This window comes from Heterodontus francisci, chromosome 1 (assembly GCF_036365525.1).
Source record: "Heterodontus francisci isolate sHetFra1 chromosome 1, sHetFra1.hap1, whole genome shotgun sequence".
NCBI classification, from domain to species: domain Eukaryota; kingdom Metazoa; phylum Chordata; class Chondrichthyes; order Heterodontiformes; family Heterodontidae; genus Heterodontus; species Heterodontus francisci.
Genome location: NC_090371.1, coordinates 200,100,659 through 200,122,392, shown reverse-complemented (window position 1 = coordinate 200,122,392; position 21,734 = coordinate 200,100,659). Strand labels below are relative to the sequence as shown.

The 21,734-nt window shown below is 43.9% G+C and overlaps 1 protein-coding gene across 2 annotated transcripts in view; it reads right to left on the bottom strand.

The window, feature by feature from the left end:
• Positions 1-21,444, bottom strand: part of sorcs2 (sortilin-related VPS10 domain containing receptor 2) — an 810,245-nt gene extending 788,801 nt beyond the window's left edge. For both annotated transcript variants that reach the window (XM_068040075.1, XM_068040081.1), the window contains exon 1: positions 20,962-21,444. In XM_068040075.1, the coding sequence (XP_067896176.1) occupies positions 20,962-21,300 (339 nt within the window). In that variant the 5' untranslated portion in view covers positions 21,301-21,444. The remainder of the gene's footprint in view (positions 1-20,961) is intronic.
• Positions 21,445-21,734: the final 290 nt, after the last annotated feature.

Below are 21,734 nucleotides of genomic sequence, written 5' to 3'. Positions count from 1 at the left end.
TCAAGGGTTGGTACTTTAAGGAAAGCGGTAATGACAGCAGATTTGAAGGATAACTGTTCAAAATGTCAGCTAATATGGAAGCCAGGAAGGGAAGTCGGGTGGTTAGTGGAAATAGGGTCAAGAGAGCAGAAGATGGGTCTTATGGACAAGATGAGCTCCGAGAGAGCGTGAGGGAAGATAGGAGAGAAACTAAAGGAGGAAATAAGTTCAGGGCTAGGGCTGGCGTAGTGTTGGAAGAAGTTTGGGATGGTGGCTAAGAGATGCGAGGGAAGTGACAGAGGCAACTGATCGGATGGTTTCAGTCTTGGTGACAAAGAAATCCATGAGCTCCTCGCATTTATCATTGGAGATGAAGGTGGAGAAGACAGGGGGGAGGGGTTTAAGAAGATGGCTTGCAGTAGGCAAAAGAAGCCGAGAGTTACCTTTGTATTCCAGGATGATCCTGGAACAGTGTGCAGTTTTTGCAGCTGAGAGCAGAAATAGTTAGTGTTTTATGTGGTCCAGCAAGATCTGATGGTGAATGGCTAAACCAGTTGTTTGCCATGTCCATTCAAGTCTGTGTAAGGCAGTGGAGATATACCAGGGGAATGGCCAGGGTGAGAAATAGTAATGTTTTTAATGGGGACTAGGGCATCGAAAGTGGAGGTGAGAATATGGTTGAGCAGTTTGGCAGCTGCAGAAATGTTATGGTGAATGGAGGGCCAAAGGCTGGAGAATTGGAAATTTGAGAGTGCAGTTTTAAGTGAATTGGGGGAAGAGTATTTCTCAGAGGCAGATACAGAAGGAGGTAGGGTTTGGAGGGGGAAGCAGAATGTGGCTGGAGAGCAATTCAAGGAAGTGATCAGAGATAGCCTTATCGGTGATTGATACTGTGGGAGTTGTGAGGCCATGTGAGATGGCCAGGTCAAGTGGGCGTCTGTGAATATGGGTTGGGGAGTTTACATGGTGGATGAGATTCGGGGAGGATATATGCATACAGGATTTTACAAAAGACACTGAAATGGAAGATGGTTAAAATGCTAACTATTGTCCTTTTCTGTTGTTTCCCCAGAGAATGTAAATAATGAGCAAATTGTTAGCCTTATCAGTTGATGCACACTGATGTTGGGAAGTCTATGGACCTGGGTACTTGACAGGGGTGTTGTGGCTTTTCTTTCTGGCTGTGAATACAGAGTGTTGGAATCAGAGATTCGGGTAGTCAGTTAGATCTCCTAACTGTAACAGAAAACTGTATGGGCAAGCTTTGGCCAGGCTCAGTACCTTAGAAAGCGGGTTAAAAATGATCATTTTCAATTTCTCTGCCCAGGCAAAAATTAAAATTGGGCGGGTTCTATGGAGAGCGAACAATCCACTCTGCCAAGTCAATGTCGAAGCAGTGTAGTCGAAAATTACCCCCATTTTGCTTAAGTCAAGCAAAATGACCCAATGATATGAGGAAGCATAGAGTGTTCATTATTTTGATAGTGAGACACCGGAAACATCAGAGGAATGTATGATGGCATGAAGAGAGCTCTTGGGCCAACCATCAAGAAGATCACCCCCCTCAAATCTAAATCGGGGGACATAATCACTGACCAACGCAAACAGATGGACCGCTGGGTTGAGCACTACCTAGAACTGTACTCCAGGGAGAATGCTGTCACTGAGACTGCCCTCAATGCAGCCCAGCCTCTACCAGTCATGGATGAGCTGGACATACAGCCAACCAAATCGGAACTCAGTGATGCCATTGATTCCCTAGCCAGCGGAAAAGCCCCTGGGAAGGACAGCATTACCCCTGAAATAATCAAGAGTGCCAAGCCTGCTATACTCTCAGCACTACATGAACTGCTATGCCTGTGCTGGGACGAGGGAGCAGTACCCCAGGACATGCGCGATGCCAACATCATCACCCTCTATAAAAACAAAGGTGACCGCGGTGACTGCAACAACTACCGTGGAATCTCCCTGCTCAGCATAGTGGGGAAAGTCTTTGCTCGAGTCGCTCTGAACAGGCTCCAGAAGCTGGCCGAGCGCGTCTACCCTGAGGCACAGTGTGGCTTTCGTGCAGAGAGATCGACTATTGACATGCTGTTCTCCCTTCGTCAGATACAGGAGAAATGCCGTGAACAGCAGATGCCCCTCTACATTGCTTTCATTGATCTCACCAAAGCCTTTGACCTCGTCAGCAGACGTGGTCTCTTCAGACTACTAGAAAAGATCGGATGTCCACCAAAGCTACTAAGTATCATCACCTCATTCCATGACAATATGAAAGGCACAATTCAACATGGTGGCTCCTCATCAGAGCCCTTTCCTATCCTGAGTGGTGTGAAACAGGGCTGTGTTCTCGCACCCACACTTTTTGGGATTTTCTTCTCCCTGCTGCTTTCACATGCGTTCAAATCCTCTGAAGAAGGAATTTTCCTCCACACAAGATCAGGGGGCAGGTTGTTCAACCTTGCCCGTCTAAGAGCGAAGTCCAAAGTACGGAAAGTCCTCATCAGAGAACTCCTCTTTGCTGACGATGCTGCTTTAACATCTCACACTGAAGAATGCCTGCAGAGTCTCATCGACAGGTTTGCGTCTGCCTGCAATGAATTTGGCCTAACCATCAGCCTCAAGAAAACGAACATCATGGGGCAGGATGTCAGAAATGCTCCATCCATCAATATTGGCGACCACGCTCTGGAAGTGGTTCAAGAGTTCACCTACCTAGGCTCAACTATCACCAGTAACCTGTCTCTAGATGCAGAAATCAACAAGCGCATGGGTAAGGCTTCCACTGCTATGTTCAGACTGGCCAAGAGAGTGTGGGAAAATGGCGCACTGACACGGAACACAAAAGTCCGAGTGTATCAGGCCTGTGTCCTCAGTACCTTGCTCTACGGCAGCGAGGCCTGGACAACGTATGCCAGCCAAGAGCGACGTCTCAATTCATTCCATCTTCGCTGCCTTCGGAGAATACTTGGCATCAGGTGGCAGGACTATATCTCCAACACAGAAGTCCTTGAAGCGGCCAACATCCCCAGCTTATACACACTACTGAGTCAGCGGCGCTTGAGATGGCTTGGCCATGTGAGCCGCATGGAAGATGGCAGGATCCCCAAAGACACATTGTACAGCGAGCTCGCCACTGGTATCAGACCCACCGGCCGTCCATGTCTCCGTTATAAAGACGTCTGCAAACGCGACATGAAATCGTGTGACATTGATCACAAGTCGTGGGAGTCAGTTGCCAGCATTCGCCAGAGCTGGCGGGCAGCCATAAAGACAGGGCTAAATTGTGGCGAGTCGAAGAGACTTAGTAGTTGGCAGGAAAAAAGACAGAGGCGCAAGGGGAGAGCCAACTGTGCAACAGCCCCAACAAACAAATTTCTCTGCAGCACCTGTGGAAGAGCCTGTTACTCCAGAATTGGCCTTTATAGCCACTCCAGGCGCTGCTTCACAAACCACTGACCACCTCCAGGCGCGTATCCATTGTCTCTCGAGATAAGGAGGCCCAAAAGAGAGTTACAAGCAAACAAATTATTTATAATCCAAGACAAATTTTATTGATTGAACTAAATGATTCCAATCATAATCGGTGCTCTGCGCTTGCTGTGTAATAAAGCAGCTTGCTGATTCATATATAACCTTGTCTTACTCGGTGTTTTCCTAGCTTGCTTTCAAGGTGTTTGGAAAGGGATGTGGAGACACATGCAAAGAAGCAAATACTATTGTCACACCACCGGGTTATGCTATCACAGAGTTAGATATTGGGCACTGCATAACCCTAAGCATAAGGCATTCAGATCACTTATGGATACCCAAGAGAGTATCTAAGACAAGTGCCTAAATTTTTAACAGTTCTGTAGGCAAATCCCTACCAAGCCCCTCTCTAAAAGGTCACTACATGGTGCTTGGGGTGCCTCATCCAACAATTTTTCCTCCCTCACCATAGGAAAGTGCCTGCCCTCCCTCAGCATCAGAAGCTGAGTAGGCCAGGCAAGATTGGGACCAACTATTTAAGAAACAGTCAGAACAGTAGCAGTCCTCCACTGCACAGCACACACAAAATCTATCCTGCAGTTCCATTTCTTTTAATGAGGGTATTTAATTTTCTAAGGAAGGAATGTCATTTTTTAAACCAGCAAGCATGCTAACATTTGAGAAGCTAATAAGATTACCACCAAATTCCCAGATTGGAGATTAAATCATGAAATTGCTTGTAACTCAATACCACCGACTAAAATTTGGATTTATTTTGTCATCCTTGGTCAGATCACTATCTAGCTGCTTCACAATAAGGAATTTTTCCACTCAGACAGTGTAGAATGTCTTTTGCATTTCAGATTCTGTCTGCTGGTAGATGTGGAATAAATCATCCTCTACTCTACCACAACAATGTGACTCAGCCAACTTAATGAGCACTCCAGTGTGAATGTTTCCATTCGCACACCGGCCAATCCTAATTGAGATTGGTAATTTTATGAAAACTTGCACCAAATTGTTGCTGTGAGCCTGTGCCCACTAGGACCTTTGCTGAGACCATCAAACTCATTTCATTTAGGAACCCTATACCCAGCAGAAAAATAAAACATTAGTCAGTCTGGTACAGTAGCATAATGGCTATGTTACTGGATTAGAAATTCAGAGAACTCGAGGTTAAATCCCTTCATGGCAGTTTGAGAATTTAAATTCAGTTAAAAACAAAATCTGAAAATGTAACAGCTGGTGGCCATGAAGCCCTTGGATTGTCGTAAAAACCCAATTAGTTCACAAACGTCCATTAGGGAAGGTAACCTGTCACCCCTACCTGTTCTGTGACTCCAGATCCACACCACAGCAATTGCCACTCAACTCTGAAGTGTCCTAAGAAATCCATACAGTTATACCACCTTCGCAAGGCAATTAAGGATGGGCAATAAATGTGGCCTTGCCAGAAACACCCACATCCGGATAATGATATTTTAAAAAAAAAATCAAAGTCACTGCAGCATCAGACAAATAGTAGAATATGCCACCTTGGACAGCAAGATAAAATGACTTTGTGTTGCCAGCCTTTTTGTTCAGTATTGTTCTTCTTTCCCACACTAAGCATAAGCTGAAAAATGGCAGCTGAAGGTCTTCTAGTATGTTGATAGACAGGCCATGTACAGGTGCAGTTACACTTCAACATGAGAACTGAGGAAGTCTAACAAAGAAGACTTGCACTAATTTGTCCTCTGTTGATTAGAATTGGCCTTTGAGCAGGACTACAAAAGCAAAATACTGCAAATACTGGAAATCTGAAATAAAAACAGAAAATGCTGGAAATATTTAGCAGGTCTGGCAGCATCTGTGGAGAGAGAAAGAGCGTTAACGTTTCAGGTCAGTGACCCTTCATTGGATTCTGGCAAAATTGCAGGGACAGCTCCAAGGGAATAATATGTCTGCACTAGAAAAGTATTATGTGACTGGAAAAACCTGTTATGTGTTTCCAAATACTTTTGTTGAAGAGTCACTTGGTTTAAAAGTTTCTTTTATAATCCATTAACAATAGAATGGGGTTTAAAGCATTGTTTTTAATACTGTGTTACAATGGTGCTCCACACAGCACCATTTACTCCATGGATACAGTCATAATACAGAAAGCTAGAGCTTACTTTTTCTTTATTAAAAGTAGTGATTTTGATGGCTATAGAATTTCTGTGTTAGCAAAGAGTTTCATATCAGCATTGCTAATATTGTGGGGTTAAATACAATACACAGGTTAAACAAAAGCAGTAACACATACTGTCCTACTGCACTTACGTACAGTTAAGAACTCGAATATCCTGTTCCAATCACTTGATTAATAACTTACTCTGTTCTTTGGGACATTCAAAAGAACTGTCTGCTGCAGAATAAAATGGATGGGGCAGTTTTCATCTCACCACTACCCTGTTTGCAGGATCAAAATATATCAGCAGGTAGTTGTGCCAATTAAGCACTGCGTTGCTTTCCATCCTGATTTTTTGGACTGACCTCCATCTGTAGGGTCTGCAATCTTTAAATACTGTTGTGTAGTCCTGCTTGCTTTTATTCCCAATGTGTATATCTCTCTCCTTTAGGTGCTGCTGGAAGCCCTTCACATTCGGCTGCCTTTCCTATTTCCTTTCGCCAGTACACAAGCTACCTATGGAGGAGTTTGATTCATGCTGGCAGCTTATCCATTGCATTACAACTAGGACGGAGGACCAAAATGGATCGGGTCCCAGGCTAATTCCTCCAGGCTACCATAGATACACCACATCCATGTTGAAATGAAATTTTTCCTGTTGTTTATCTTAATGCTTTTAATTGTTGGAGACAATATTACTACCTGATCATTTTTCATCAATGAATCCTTTTTATGTTGCACTATTTTCCATGGTTTGCGGCTGAAGTAATTTACATATAATGCATCCTAGCTGAAAGTGCATTTACAGTACAATGGTAGCAGTGAACAGTGAATCATAGAAAAATTACGGCACAGAAGGAGGCCATTCAGCCCATCGTGTCTGTGCCTGCCAAACAAACTAGCCACCCAATCTAATCCCACCCTCCAGCACCTGGTCCACAGCCTTGCAGGTTACAGCACATCAGGTGCATTTTCAGGTGATTTTTCTTTGCACCAACTATAGTTAGCATGCACTTGTTGCCTAAATCTGGCTCAAGAACCAAACTGACATGGGAATGAAGCAGACTGAGACTCTCTGGAGAAGGGAGTGCTGTTACTTCTCTTTGCTCTGGACTCAGGTTGGGCCATAGACAATGGCCCTTTTAAAATGGTTCCTTTAAATTTTTTTTGCACCACCATTCACGTGTTATTTATTAGAGAGCAAGGCCTGTGCAGTAACTTTCAGGCTGCTGTGCAGCTGCACACCCACGCAACTTAGTGGGAACATTGGCCATAGCTATGCATTTATACTGCACAACTTTAACAATGGTGCAAAGAAAAAGCCGGTTCACACCAACACTAAACTTGTAATGCAAATGCACTTTCAGAGATGCACCAAAACCAAACTGTGTGTACATGTATGAGAGAGAGAGAGAAAGACAGAAATGATTGACTGACAGATATAAAATATAACTTTTGGATGCAGCTCATTTTCTAATTTGAATTTATTTACTCTCAAGCATTCTAAGTTAAACTTAAAAATCTTCCTTTGTTGCTAGATTGACCAAGCAGTTTATTAATGGACACCACCACAACCTTATAATTTAGAACAGCTGTGAACTGCCTCAGACTCTCAGCCTTTTGGACTCTAACCCACTTCAGCCTAACTCCCACCCCCAAACATATATAATTGATACAAAAAGGTATGAATCAGAAAAGTGGAATCTACTCCAAATATTAAATGAAAAGTAAGAGGATCCATTGTATAATTATTGCTGCAGATGGTTTATTATCTTCCCACATATTCAAGGATTCTAATAACTAGAATGTAAAGAGTTAAAAGAGAAAATTAAGTGTTTGACATATTTGTCTGGCATTGGTGTGCAGCTTCTTTCATAAAGAATTAGTTTTAGTCCAAAAACCAGTTTATACAGTCAGTCGGTATAAGGTTTAACCAACATCACCACTCATAGGACACTTCTAATATAGAAATGGGTGGCACAGTGGCGCAGTGGTTAGCACCGCAGCCTCACAGCTCCAGGGACCCGGGTTCAATTCTGGGTACTGCCTGTGCGGAGTTTGCAAGTTCTCCCTGTGACCACGTGGGTTTTCGCCGGGTGCTCCGGTTTCCTCCCCTCGCCAAAGACTTGCAGGTGATAGGTAAATTGGCCATTGTAAATTGCCCCTAGTGTAGGTAGGTGGTAGGGAATATGGGATTACTGTAGGGTTAGTATAAATCGGCACAGACTCAGTGGGCCGAAGGGCCTGTTTCAGTGTTGCATCTCTGAATAAAATTTTAAAAATAAAAAAATAATAATTCGAAGCACTTCAAAGCGGCTTTCGGGGGGGTGCAGAGTGGGAGGTTGGTGGTAGAGGGGAACAGGGGGAGCAGTGGTGATTGCACATTTGCCCAAGTGTGGCATCAAGGAGCCCTAGCCAAATTGATGTCAATGGGAATCAAGGGGAAAACTAGTTGGGAGTCATACCTAGCACAAAGGAAGATGGTTGTAGTTGTTGGAGGCCAATCATCTCAGCCCCAGGACATTACTGCAGGAATTCCTCAGGGCAGTATCCTAGGCCCAACTATGTTCAGCTGCTTCATCAATGACCTTCTCTCCATCATAAGGTCAGAAGTGGGGATGTTTGCTGATGATTGCACAATGCTCAGTACCATTCGCAACTCCTTAGATACTGAAGCAGTCAGTATCCATATGCAGCAAGACCTGAACAACATTCAGGCTTGGATTGATAAGTGGCAGCTAACATTCAAGCCACACAAGTGCCAAGCAACGACGATCTCCAACAAGACAGAATCTAACCATCTCCCTTGACATTACATTGACGGCATTACAGAATCCCCCACTATCAACAGTCTGGGGGTTACCATTGACCAGAAACTGAACTAGAGCAGCCACATAAACACTGGGAATTCTGTGGCGAGTAACCAAGCTCCTGACTCCCCAAAGCCTGTCCAACAAGGCACAAGTCAGGAATGTGATGGATTACTCTCCACTTGCCTGGATGGGTACAGCTGCCACAACACTCAGAAAGCTCGACACCATCTAGGAAAAAGCAACCCGCTTGATGGGCATCCCATCCACCACCTTCAACATTCACATCCTCCACCACTGAAGCACAGCGAGAACCATATACATGATGCACTGCAGCAATTCACCACGCCTCCTTCAACAGCACCTGCCAAACCCATGACCTCTACCACCGAGAAGAATAAGGGTAGCAGACACATGGGAACACCACCACCTGCACGTTCCCCTCCAAGCTACACACCATCCTGACTTGGAACTGTATCGCCGTTCCTTCACTGTCGCTGGGTCAAAATCCTAGAACTCCTTCCCTCACAGCACTGTGGGTATACCCGCACCAGATGGACTGCAGTGGTTCAAGAAGATGGCTCACCACCACACTGTCGCAGGTAATTAGGGATGGGCAATAAATGCTGGCCTTGGCAGCAATACCCACATCCCATGAAACAAACAAAAAGGCTGGAATCAAAGGAACGAGTTCAGGGGGAAGCTGGGGGAGGGGGTAAGATCGAGAGAGGTTACTGAGAAAGGGAAGGAAGGGCATGGATGGATTTAAGCACAGAATGACTCTTTTTTTAAATTTGAGGCACTGTGGTCAATATCGGTCCGTGAGGACAGGGGGATAAGTGTGTGGGACTTGATATTGAATAGGATGCAGGCAGCAGAGTTTTGGATGAAATTTATGGAGGGTGCAGGGTGGGAAGTGACAAATGTATGGCTGAGGACTTCAGTGACAGATAAGGTAAGGTAGAGGCAGGGACTGCCAATAATACAGAAGTATAGGTAGGCAGTCTTTGCAATGGAAGCTCAGCTCAGGGTTAATTAGAATGCTGAGGTTTTGAAGTCTGCTTCATTCTGACACAATGGCTGGGGAAGGAGGTTGAGCTGGTGGCAAGAATGGAGAGATTGTGGCAGGGCCTCAAGAAACCTTCAATTCTCTAAAAATGGGACTACAATGTAATGTAAAGATGTTATAATTATTCATTGAAAATTTTGGATTGTTAGGTTAAGCAAATTCCCCTATGTATTATCTTGTTCGATCAATTTACTGGCAATGTTTAAGACTAGTGGATCTCCCATTTTCCAGATGGGCCTATGTGACATTTCAGTATTAATAGCACTCATTATAAAATTGTCATTCCTTTCACTGATGTAGTAATGATTTACATGATGATCTTGAATAGCCAGCAGGGCACACATGCTGGCAAGCACAGCTAATGTAAACTATCCTGTTGAAATGTCCACTTGGCCAGTTAAATATGAAATCAGAATTGATAGAGATAATTTAAAGAAATTGGACAGAAACGTAATTTCCTGCCCATGAGACCCTCCAACCATCAGGTTGCCCTATGCTGCTCTCCTTTGTTTTCTTTTATTCATTGATGGGATGTGGACGTCACTGGCTATGCCAGCATTTATTGCCCATCCCTAATTGCCCTTGAGAAGGTGGTGGTGAGCTGCCTTCTTGAACCGCTGCAGTCCATGTGAGGTAGGTACACCCACAGTGCTGTTAGGAAGGGAGTTCCAGGATTTTGACCCAGCGACAGTGAAGGAACGGCGATATAGTTCCAAGTCAGGATGGTGTGTGACTTGGAGGGGAACTTGCAGGTGGTGATGTTCCCATGCATCTGCTGCTCTTGTTCTTCTAGTTGGTAGAGGTCACGGGTTTGGAAGATGCTGTCGAAGGAGCGAATGGAATGATTTGCCTCTTGGTATACAAGTCACCCTGCCCAGTAGTACCACCCCTCTATTCACTCAATGTCCTTTCTTCATACACAAGTCCCCCAAGCTTTGATGGTGCACCAGCATTTTTATAGCTATGTTTGATTCAATTGTTAAAACAATTCAAACATTTTGATAAAAAATAATCTGTAACTACATGTTAATAGCAATCCATAACTATAATATGCACTGCCTATGGATTAATATTAAATAGAAACATGTAGTATTTCCTTAGGCTCTTTCTGGTTTTCAGAGCTAAAAGCAATCAAGTAGGTTGACAGTGAGTAGATAGGCTGTGACAGCAAGGACAGTCAGTGCATGGGTGCTCAGTGACATTGGAGTGTTAGAACTCAGCATTCAAACTCCACGCATCGAGGATTTTTTCATGTACATGCTGGAAGGCTTTGAAATCAATGGACGGGAAATTGCAGGCAACATGCCCATGATTTTCTGAAACACAATAATGGTGGGCAAGGTTCTCGTTTACATATTTGTAAAACTACCTCTACTTATATTCTGAAATTCAACGAGAATTGTCTCAAAGGAGCTGTGATGAGTGGTGGCGGTCAGGAAACCATTGTGAGAAAGGAAAATCAGTCATTTAAGTAGGCACTTCACCAACCAATGCCAAACCAGTATTATTAATGAGTCCTGAAAGAAAATACCTGCCTATTTCACATTTGAATGTTGGTGTGCTATGCCAGAGGCTAGGACCTCATGTGGAGGTGAAAATAAATGAAAAATGAACAAAGACTGAATTCTTCTGCATTGCAAATTGATGGTGCAATCAGTATAGTGCAGATAACTCAACACCAGTGAAAGCTACATTGCACAAAATGCCCAAGGTTGTGTAAACCAGGAGGTCCTGTAAGATTTGCCCAACAACTCGTAGCTCATTTATCATCTGAAGAAAATAGCATAGTGGTTAAAGAGCTCAAGTTTTCTATGAAACTTTGCTTAATAAAGAGAAGATTAGATCTACCCTCCCACTCACCCATCACCCCTATCCTTGCTCTCGATTCTGCAATGGCTGAAAATTTAACATTCTCACCCTCCTGTTAAATTCCTTCATGGCCTTTACCTTTCCTCGATCTGTAACTTTCCACAGTCCAACAACCTCCTGAGAATGTTGCATTCCTCCAACTTTGGCCTCTTGAGCATCCCCCCCACCTCCCTTCAGCTTACCATTGACAGCTGTGCTTTCAGCAATCTTGGCCTTATGCTTTGGAATTACCTCCCTAAAACACTCCACCCCTTTTCCTCTTTAAAACCCACCACTTTGAAGAAGCTTTCAGTGACTCCTCCCAATATCTCCTTCTTTGAATGATGTCTATTTGTGTCTCATTACACTTTTGTGAAGTGCCCCCAGACATTTTTCTATGTTAAAGGTGCTAGGTAAATGCAGTCATTATTGTTTTAGTTTATGTCTATGTAGGAGTTCTACTATCCACAATTACTGGTCCATCTCTGAAGCATTATTCATGAAGTGCTGTGTCTTCTTTTAAAATAACTCCACATCTTACTGCAACCCATGCCGCTTCCTCTAAATCACTGGTACTTAAAGTGGAGCTCTGGGGCTATTTGTGACCCATCTTCTGCCTCATTTGCGGTCTTTACAAGTCCTGCTGGTCAATTCGATGCATTCACCCCGTCTAACAGCCCTCCAGTGCTCAGATGTTGCAGGAGCTGGGATTGAGGAGGCAGAGAGGGGAAACAATATTGGGTTTTTTTAAAAATTAAATGTAGCCGTTTTCAAAAGAAAGCACATGGAACTGGTTTCTGGTGAGACTTTGGGAGAGACCTTCAGTAAGGATCTCAACATTATGTTAAAGAGTACTCCTCTTTTAACATTTCAGCTTTACAGTTTTGCATATGTCAAAAAGGGAATGATAGGATGTGCAGTACATTAAGAATTTTACACTAGTAAGGAGAATTTGACCACAGGTTGGGGAAAAGAGGCAGAATGAAAATCCTATCATTATGGATTAGTGGCTAAGGAAGATACAAGATACCTAAACTACATGTGAAGACTAATCACTAGTTCACCTGGCATATGTACACTACGTCTGTATTAAGCAGCTTTTAAAATTTTGCATACCCAGGACGTTATATGGAACACTACGGCTCGCAAGTTTAGAAAAAGTACATTGTGTTATGATAGTTATAATAATTTTCTTGACTAAATTTACATGTTGTGTCTTAACTTATTAAATCCATGGCCAAATAATTGCATACAATATGACTGTCTGAAGAGTAGCCCCAAAATAACACGAGCTGAAGTTACTTTCCTGTAAAGAATATCAGTTGCATTAGCACAATGATTATTCCCCACTGGTATCACAAGCAAAGGTCAAACAGAGTGCATCTACCTGCCTGACACTCAAAAAAAAATATTCATACCATTTCACATTTTTAATGAAGCTTGCAAGAATTCGCTATCAATCAGTCTCTAACGGTTCTGAATCACCATGTGTCTGTAACAACACAGAATAATTTCCATCTTGAAAAAATAATCAAAAACCTAAGTGAGGCAGTTTTTATTTTGTTGCTTTCCGTTATTTCAAAAATAAAGAGTAACATTAAACAGTGTTATTATAGCAGAAGTGGGAACAACAGTTAGAGATGCCAAAATAGCAACTGCAATCAAGTTAATGTTTATGTCTGCACTAGTTGTCATTCTGTTTAAGGCAGATGGTTTACATTTGATATGTAGCGGGAGAATGCTGTAGTGGTATCTGCTAGGAACTGCAGCCAATTATAATTATTATAGTTAAAAAACGGGAGGGGGGGGGAAAAAGAGAGGAGGAGGAGGTGGGACTACCAAGTGAGAGGGAGTGTGTGAGATAGGTACACAAATGCTCTTATGACAAAAGTGGGACCTACAGCAAAATCTGAAGGGACAGGACATTTTATGGAGTTGCATGTGTTCACCGTTATTTTAAATTAGAAGTATATTTGTTATGAAAATTATAAACAGCAGCAGAGACAAAAAAATGTACAAGCCATCATGGATTAGCACGAGTCCAGCTACTTTCTAAAATCTAAGGTATATTAAATAGATAGAAAATTATGCACATTATGTCCCTGAATTTCCAATATTCACTTCTGGCAGCCAAGGCTCACTGCCAATAACGAAATGTCAGAAGATTACACCTTAGCTGTTTTATTGCTGGCAAGAGAGGGAAAACTGGATCCTGATAAAATTTTAAAGCAACTCCAATCTGAAATTCCATGCAGGTTCTACAGATATCGTGCTGGAGTTACTGTGGGAGACCAGTAGAATCCCCATGGAATTGTGTTTTTTTAAAGGTCCCAACACCAATGACATCCCTTCTTACTGTCTAAAATCATGTTCATCCAATCATTCAGTTGGTGGTTTTATAGCTCAGTGTACAGCTGTGTCAATGACCGATAAGGCCAACTCTGATCTCTTCCTTGTATCGCTGTCCATCCACATCCACCTTCCCCACCCAACCCTACTTCCTCTATGACTGCCTGTGTAGAAAACTCACTCCCAATTCACTTTGAATTGTACTTTCAAAAACCCAACGGCCTAGCCTTTGGCCCTCCATTCACCATGGCATTTCTGCAGCTATTGATATACTCAATCACACTTTCACCTCCACCTTTGATAAACTTGATTTGATGAAAACCATTAATTCCTCTCACCCTAGTCAATACACCTGATATGGCCCTCGTCTCTGCTCCCTTAAGTCCAAGGGATGCAGACTTGAATGTGGACAACTGATGTAGCCATTGACCGCCAGGTCTGTTTTGACCCATAAAACACCATCTCTTCTGTCAAAACTACTCATTTTCCAGGATGATCCTGGAATGCAAAGATAATTCCAGCTTCTTTTCTCTACTACAAACTGTCTTCTGAAACCCCTCTCCCCGTTTCCTCCACCTTCAACTCCAACAACAGGTGCTCGGAGCTCATGGACTTCTTTGCCAATAAGATTGAGTCCATCTGATCGGCTGCCTCTGCACTTCCTTTCCTTCCCCAAGTCCACCAGGCCAAACATCCTCTAAGGTTTCCCCTTTACCCTAGCCCTGAATTCACATCTATTTATAGATTCTCTCCAATCTCCCTTCATGCCCTCTCCAAGAACATCTTGTTCATGAGACCCAACTCCTACTCCCTCAACCTTATTCCCACTAAACTGCTGAACTTCCCTTCCTAGCTCTCACATTGGCTGATATTATTGTTCTATCTCCTCAGGAACTGTCTCCCTCCCAATCAAATCTGCCATCATTACCCCCACCTCAGGAAACCAAGCCTTGACCCCTTCATCCTTGAAACTTCCACCCCATCTCCAACCTCCCTTCCCTTCCCTTTCAAAGTCCTTGAACATGCTCTCCATGCCCATCTTTCCCAGAACTCCATGCTCCATGTTTGAATCCCTCCAATCAGGTTTCCGCATCTGCAACATTACTGAAATGGCTTTTTATCAAAGTCACAAATGACATCCTATATGATTGTGGCCAAAGTAAACTATCCATGGTCATCCTTCCTGACCTGTCTGCAGCCTTTGACATGGTTGACCACACGAACCTCCTCCAATATCTCTCCACTGTCTTTGAGCTGGGTGGGATTGCTTTTGCCTGGTTCCATTTTTATCTATCTAATTGTAGCCTGAGTATCACTTGCAATAGTTTCACTCCCAACTCCCATACGGTTATCTCTGGTGTTCCCCCCCCCCCCCCCCCACCATGGATTTATTCTTGGTCCCCTCCTATTTCTCATCTACGTGCTGCCCTTGGAGATATCATCTGAAAGCACAGAGTTAGTTTTCACATTTTCACCTCACAACAAACGGCGACACCACCACCCCTTTCAACTCCTCCAATGTTGCTCAATTATCAGATAACTTATCAAACATCTGGTACTAAACCATCTCCCCTGCCAGGTCTTGTTTTCCCAACTCTCAAATGGCCAACGTACCAGGGGGAGTACAAAGAAAACGCTTCAAAGACACTCTGAAGCTCTCTTTGAAGTGTGGCAGCATTGACACTGATGACTGGGATAAGCTCGCTACCAATCGTTCAAAATGGCAGCACCTCGTCCATCAAGCTGCATCATGCTTTGAGTCCAAACGCTTTAACAATGAGGCAGAGGGGCGGCAAAGAGGGGAAGAAAAGGAAGCAAATCGTGCACTCCGGATCCCAGTAGCTCGTGGGACGTCATGCCCCAAAAATCTGTGGGCCAAGAATCGGCCTGTTCAGTCACCTGAAGACCCATGGCAGAAACTAATGACCTTGAGAAGACATCATCCTCGAATTGAGGGACAGCTGACAATGACTAGATGAGCAAAAATTTTGTCCAATTAACTATTGGGAAAACTGAAGCCACTGTTTTCAATCCCCGCTCCAAACTCTGTTCCCTAACTACCGACTCCATCTCTCTCCCTAGCAACAATCTGAGACTATCACTACCTGTTCTTTTCAACCTGTCTGCAGTCTTTGTTTTTTTTTAATTCGTTCATGGGATGTGGGCGTCGCTGGCTAGGCCAGCATTTATTGCCCATTCCTAACGGTCCTTGAAAAGATGGTGGTGAGCTGCCTTCTTAAACCGCTGCAGTCCTTGGGGTGTAAGTATACCAACAATGCTGATAGATCCCCAAGAAGCAATCCTTGGCCCCCTCCTATTGCTCATCCAGATGTGGCTCTTTGGCACATCTGAAAACGCGATGTCAGTTCCCACCTGCACACTGATGAAACCCAGCTCTACCTCACCTTCACTTCTCTCGAGTCCTCCACTGTTTCTAAATTGTCAGACTGTTTGTCTGATATCCAGTACTGGATGAACAGAAATTTCCAACTAAATATTGGGAAGGCACTGTCTTTGGTTCCTGCCACAAACTTTGTTTCCTAGCCACTGACTGCACCTCTCTTCCAGGCAACTGTTTGAGGCTGAACCAGACTGCTTGCTTCCTTGGTGTCATATTTGACCCCATGTTGAGCTTCTGACCACCTATTCGCACCATTACTAAGCTTACTTATTTCCACCTCTGTAACATCGCCCAACTCCCTGCCACCTCAGCTCATCTGCTGCTGAAACCCTCATCCATGCCTTTGTTACCTCTAGACTTGATGATTTCAATGCACTCCTGACCAGGCTCCCAAGTTCTACCCTCTGTAAACCCGAGGTCCTCCTAAACCCTGTTGCCCGTGTCCTGTCTCCCACCAAATCCCATTTATCCATCACCCCTGTGTTCGCTGACCTACACTGGCTCCTGGTTAAGCAACACCTTGATTTTAAGTTTTCATCCTTGTTTTCAAATCACTCCAGGGCGTTGCCACTTTCTATCTCTGCAATCGGCTCCAGCTATACAATGCTCTGAGATATCTGCGCTCCTCCAATTCTGTCCTGTTGAGCATCCCTGATTTTAATAGCTCCACCACTGATGCCCTTTCCTTCAGCTGCCAAGGAATTCCCTCCCTACACCTTTCTGCCTCTCTACATTTCTTACCTCTTTTAAGATGCTGCTTAAAACATATCTGTTTGATCAAGCTTTTTCTCATCTGCCCTAATAACTCCTTATGTGCCTCAGTGTCAAACTTTGCTTGGTAACTCTCCTCTGAAGCAACTCAGGTTGTTAAAGGCATTATATAAAGGCACTGTTGTTGTTGCAACTGAGCAATAGGGATCAAGTGAGTCTCAAGTTTGATCCCGAGTTTGAATTAGCTGACGTTAGCCTGGTTAGCCGCAGGCATTGTACATTTGCTTCTGCATCCCAGGCTCTGAGGCAAAAATCAACACAGGTCTCACTCCAGATCATTTACAGCAAACAGCTTTTAGAAAGTGCTTGCATGCGGATGCTGGGTGAAGAGAGAATAGAACTCAGCTGTGATGCCCTTTTCTGACAGTGGAACAGCCTGTGACATTCATGTTGAGGCTCCTACATGAAGAATTACCAAATGGATGAGGCACCAGAGTAATCTATCCCAGTAGGAGTCAGCATCTCAAGGAGAGAAAGGGGGTCAAATGGATGAAACAATTAAAATCAACACACTCATCATGTAGAAAATTATGACAGATTCGCAGTCCATCAGCATAATAAATGTGGATACTGACTCATTTAGTTCAGGAATTTCTCTTTTCCAGCAGAGTGCTTTTAAAATGTCCAACCGAATAACAGTTACAAATAATTTCTTGGGTTTGTCTGTACCCTTGAGACCTGAACCAGATAGTCACATTTTTTGATCTCTCCGCAGGCAGACCGAACAAAGGATCGGTGTAATGAGGTCATAAGCAAATCATTAAGCCAGTTTATTAATATCAACATATGGAACAGGTTTATAACCAGACTCACTTCATTCAATTCATACAACTTAGCTTCACATAACAATACAAAATAAAGTACATGCCAAACTAGTCCTCATCTGTGGGTCGATTATCTCGACTTAAACTATTTCTATTGACCAGCATTTCTAACTGCTTTGCCTCAGCAAAACCTTTCGCTAACAAACCTGATGGCCCTCACAGCCTTCCCGTTTCAAAAAGTCTCTCAGTCAACCTATTTCCCGGTCTCTAGCTTTTTATCTTCCTCTGTCAGGCAGGGAACAAAGGATTTTCCAACATAATGGGTGAGGTGTTTTTCAACTACCTGCACAAGCTAATAAGTTGTTTGTTTAGTCTCAAGATAAAAAATCTTCCATTTGGCATAATAACCTTCGTTCATCTAGGTGACCTTTCTTTAGACTTGTGATGATGCATTTTGCTTAAACAAAATCATTAAAAGTAATTTGTCTTTCTAAATCCTTTCTGTATACAAACAGCCAAAAATGCTGAAATATGGCAATAGTACAACAAAAATATCTCCAATTTTGAGGCTATCAAATTTCCTCTATAAAATTACATATTACTTGGCATTCACTGATGTCAGGTCAGGTGTTAAAGCCTGCTATCATAATAGCAGTACAGAGCACTACATGTGACTGGTCAGTAAAGTCCCAAACATCAGGTAGGTAACCTGGCAACTTCCAGAAAGTGCTGACAACTTCAGGTGGATGAGCACCTGGAGGAGGGTAGTAGGGCTGCTGGGGAAAGGCCACTGTCTAAGGCCCTCCCACCATAGTGCACCGAGGGGCTGGAACCTATGTAAAACCCCTCGGGCTGTATGCAACTGAGAATGTTTGACATGAAATGTAAATGTACACTGTAAATATAACCTGTAAATATAACCTGTAGGGACAAGTGTAGTGAGGCACCTCATGTACTGTATTGAAAAAAAAATATCTGTATTGCACTTTATGTAATGTCAAATTTGAACGGTTATAAAATGTACTTTTATAAATTTTATGAACAAAGTATATTTTTTGATTAAAAAAAAGGTAGTGGTGGAGAAAATGCCATCAAAAGGCAGATGAGCCAATTCATGAATTAGCCAATAGCATCTTCAACCTGAAAACCATGATGTCGCTGCAGTACCGAATAAGTTAATGATGGTCTAGAGCACATTTGCATTCATGTCCTTGCCTTAAGTGTGGAGGAGAGTCAAAGGAGCTCTGACAATAGTCAATGGAATTCTATTCCCCAATTGCCTACTGGCTAAAGGCACAAGCCCACATAGTACCAAGGCATACAAGTCCCAGGTTTGATTCCTGCTCTGTGCTGTGTCAGCTAATGTCAGTCAGGGTAGAAGTGGGGACTGTTAGTAATCATAGAACAGAATCATAGAATGATTAGAGCACAGAAGGAGACTATTCAGTCCATCGTGTCCATGCCAGCTCTCTGCAAGAGCAACTCACCTAGTCCCACTTCCCCACATTTTCCCCGCAGTCCTGCAAATTTTTCTCCCTTCAGATAATTATCCAATTCTCTAATGAAGGCCTCAATTGAATCTGTCGCCACTACACTCTCAAGCAATGCATTCCAGATCCTCACCACTCGCTGAGTAAAGGTTTCTCCTCATGTTGCTTTTGGTTCTTTTACCAATCACCTTAAATCAGTGTCCTCTGGTTCTGTATCCTTCCACCAATGGGAACAGTTTCTCCCTCTCTACTCTGTCCAGACCCAAGATTTTGAACACCTCTTATAAAATTTCTTCTTAATCTTCTCTTCTCCAAAGAGAACAGCCCCAGTTTCTCCAACCTATCCACACAACTGAAGTTCCTCATCCCTGGAACCATTCTCAGGAATCTTTACTGCACCCTCTCTAACACCTTCACAGCCTTCCTAAAGTGTGGTGCCCAGAACTGGGCACAATCCTTCTGTTGAGGCCAAACAGTGTTTCATACAGATTTATCATAACTTCCTAGATTTTGTACTTTATGCCCCTATCTTTAACGCCCAGGATCCCGCATGCTTTATTAAGTGCTTTCTCAACCTGCCCTACCACCTTCAATGATTTGTTAGTGCCACTTTTCACTTTAGAATGGAGTTCTAGCTGCCCGGAGTGCACATTATCAGGCTCTACTGCACATGGGTGCAGCGCACATGGTCACAGCATGCTGACAGATATTTACATCCAACAATTTGTATAAGCTGTGTAATTTGTATAGCTCATTTATATAAGCAACACTTGTCAGCTCTGCTGTGTTAGGGAAGAGAAAAATCAGCCAGGTTTCCCACTCTATTTTTCATCAGCACCTAATGGAAAGGGTGAGTTTGTATGTGAGCAGATTCAGACCCAGCTGTGAAGCAGCTCACCACCCCCCTCTCCCTCCCCACAATAGTAAACAGCCTGCAGTCTCACAGATGAGGAAACCGAAAGATGCCAGTGTGGTACTGCCTTTGGAACTCAAAGAGTCACCACTTTCTGGACAGGAGAGGAAGAATTGGGAAGAAAGAATTGTGCTGGAGACTGTAGCCCTGGACTGCATTCAGTATTTCCATTTATCATTGTTCTTCAGTGTTACTAGACAGCATTTTCAAACCTGTAGCAATGTTAACAGGCCAAGCCAGTACCCTACCAGTAAAGTGTGTGCACATATGTCACAAAAGGCCCGACGAATGTTGCTTATAAAATTGCCGGATGTAAATATGTCAGCACGCTGTCCCCACGTGCACTGCACAGCCTGATGATGTTCTCGGGGCGGCTAGAACTCCATTCCGGAGTGAAAAGCGACACTAACAGCTGGTGATTTAAGATAGTCACTAACATCAGAGCAAATGGCCCCCCCGGCCGTGGTGCGGGTGGAATTGGGAGGATTACAATCGCCACCATGCAGCAGGGAGCGCGAAAGGCTGCAAACTTGTCCTGAGGCGCGCGCGCTCCCTTTTCTGCAACGAGCTCGGCAGACACTACTTTATACATTAAAAAACACATTATTATTCCAAATATTTCTCCTTTCCCTACTAGAGCAGCCGTTTTCCCTATCCATCTATATATTTGAAGTGAAGTTTCTGGCACTGCCGGGATGTTAAACATATGCCCGGCTCAGCTCGTGCACATTGTTGCCAGCCGAGTGTTACAATGGTTAAAATGTATCTTCACCAGAGTTACAAATGTATCCCCATTAAACCTACCCCGACAAACCGGGGCTTGTCAATTGGTATCGAGCCGTGACAGCAGCTTGTGTCTACGATACATTTTTATTACAACTGACAGAAAGACAATGTTTCCCAATGTTTAAAAGTGGCGAGCTTTAGCCCTGGCGGTGACTTACGCTGCTGTTCTCTCCTGTCCAGTGCACCATCGCCTGGTTGTGTGAAGCGTCTCCTCTGAGGATGAAAGAGGTGCTGACCAGAGCTGGATCCTGCGGGTTAGGAGACCTCTTAACCCGAGCTCCTTCACCCAGCCCGGCCCGCTCATCCTCAGCTCCGCCGCTCCCTTGCTGTTGTCTTCTAATCCCGGTGCCCGCGGTTCGCTCCAAGCGCAGCGAGATCCCAGCCAGAGCCGATGGGAGCAGGAAAAGCCCGAAGGAAATGCAAAGCCACAGGTATCTGGGTGTCCTGGGAGCCGAGGAAAGGGCAGCGCCCTTGTGCACCACGACTGCCATGATCATGTGGCTGTGGTCCTTGCAAACCTGCTGGTAACCAGAGTGGATTTAATGTGCGTGTGTAATCCAAACCCTGAGACAGATCCAGTCTCACGCACACAGAGAGAAAAAGAGGGTGGAACAGCAGCTCAGTTAAACCTCACTGAGCTTTTTCCTTCTTTGCTCATTCAATCACTCACACTCAGACAGGCAGCCAAAGAGCACCATCTGCTGGAGGTAAAGACAAGGTCCAGCTCACTGTCGCTCTTTGATGAACCATACATCTAACCTGAGCAGACAACAGAGACCTGCTGGTGCCGTCTTTGGCAATGTGCGCTATTCTAGTGTTTGTCCACAACAACAACTTATATTTATATAGAGTCTTTAACGTAATAAGACGTCCCAAGGCGCTTCACAGGAACATTATAAAACAAAATAGGACACTGAGCCACAAAGGAGAT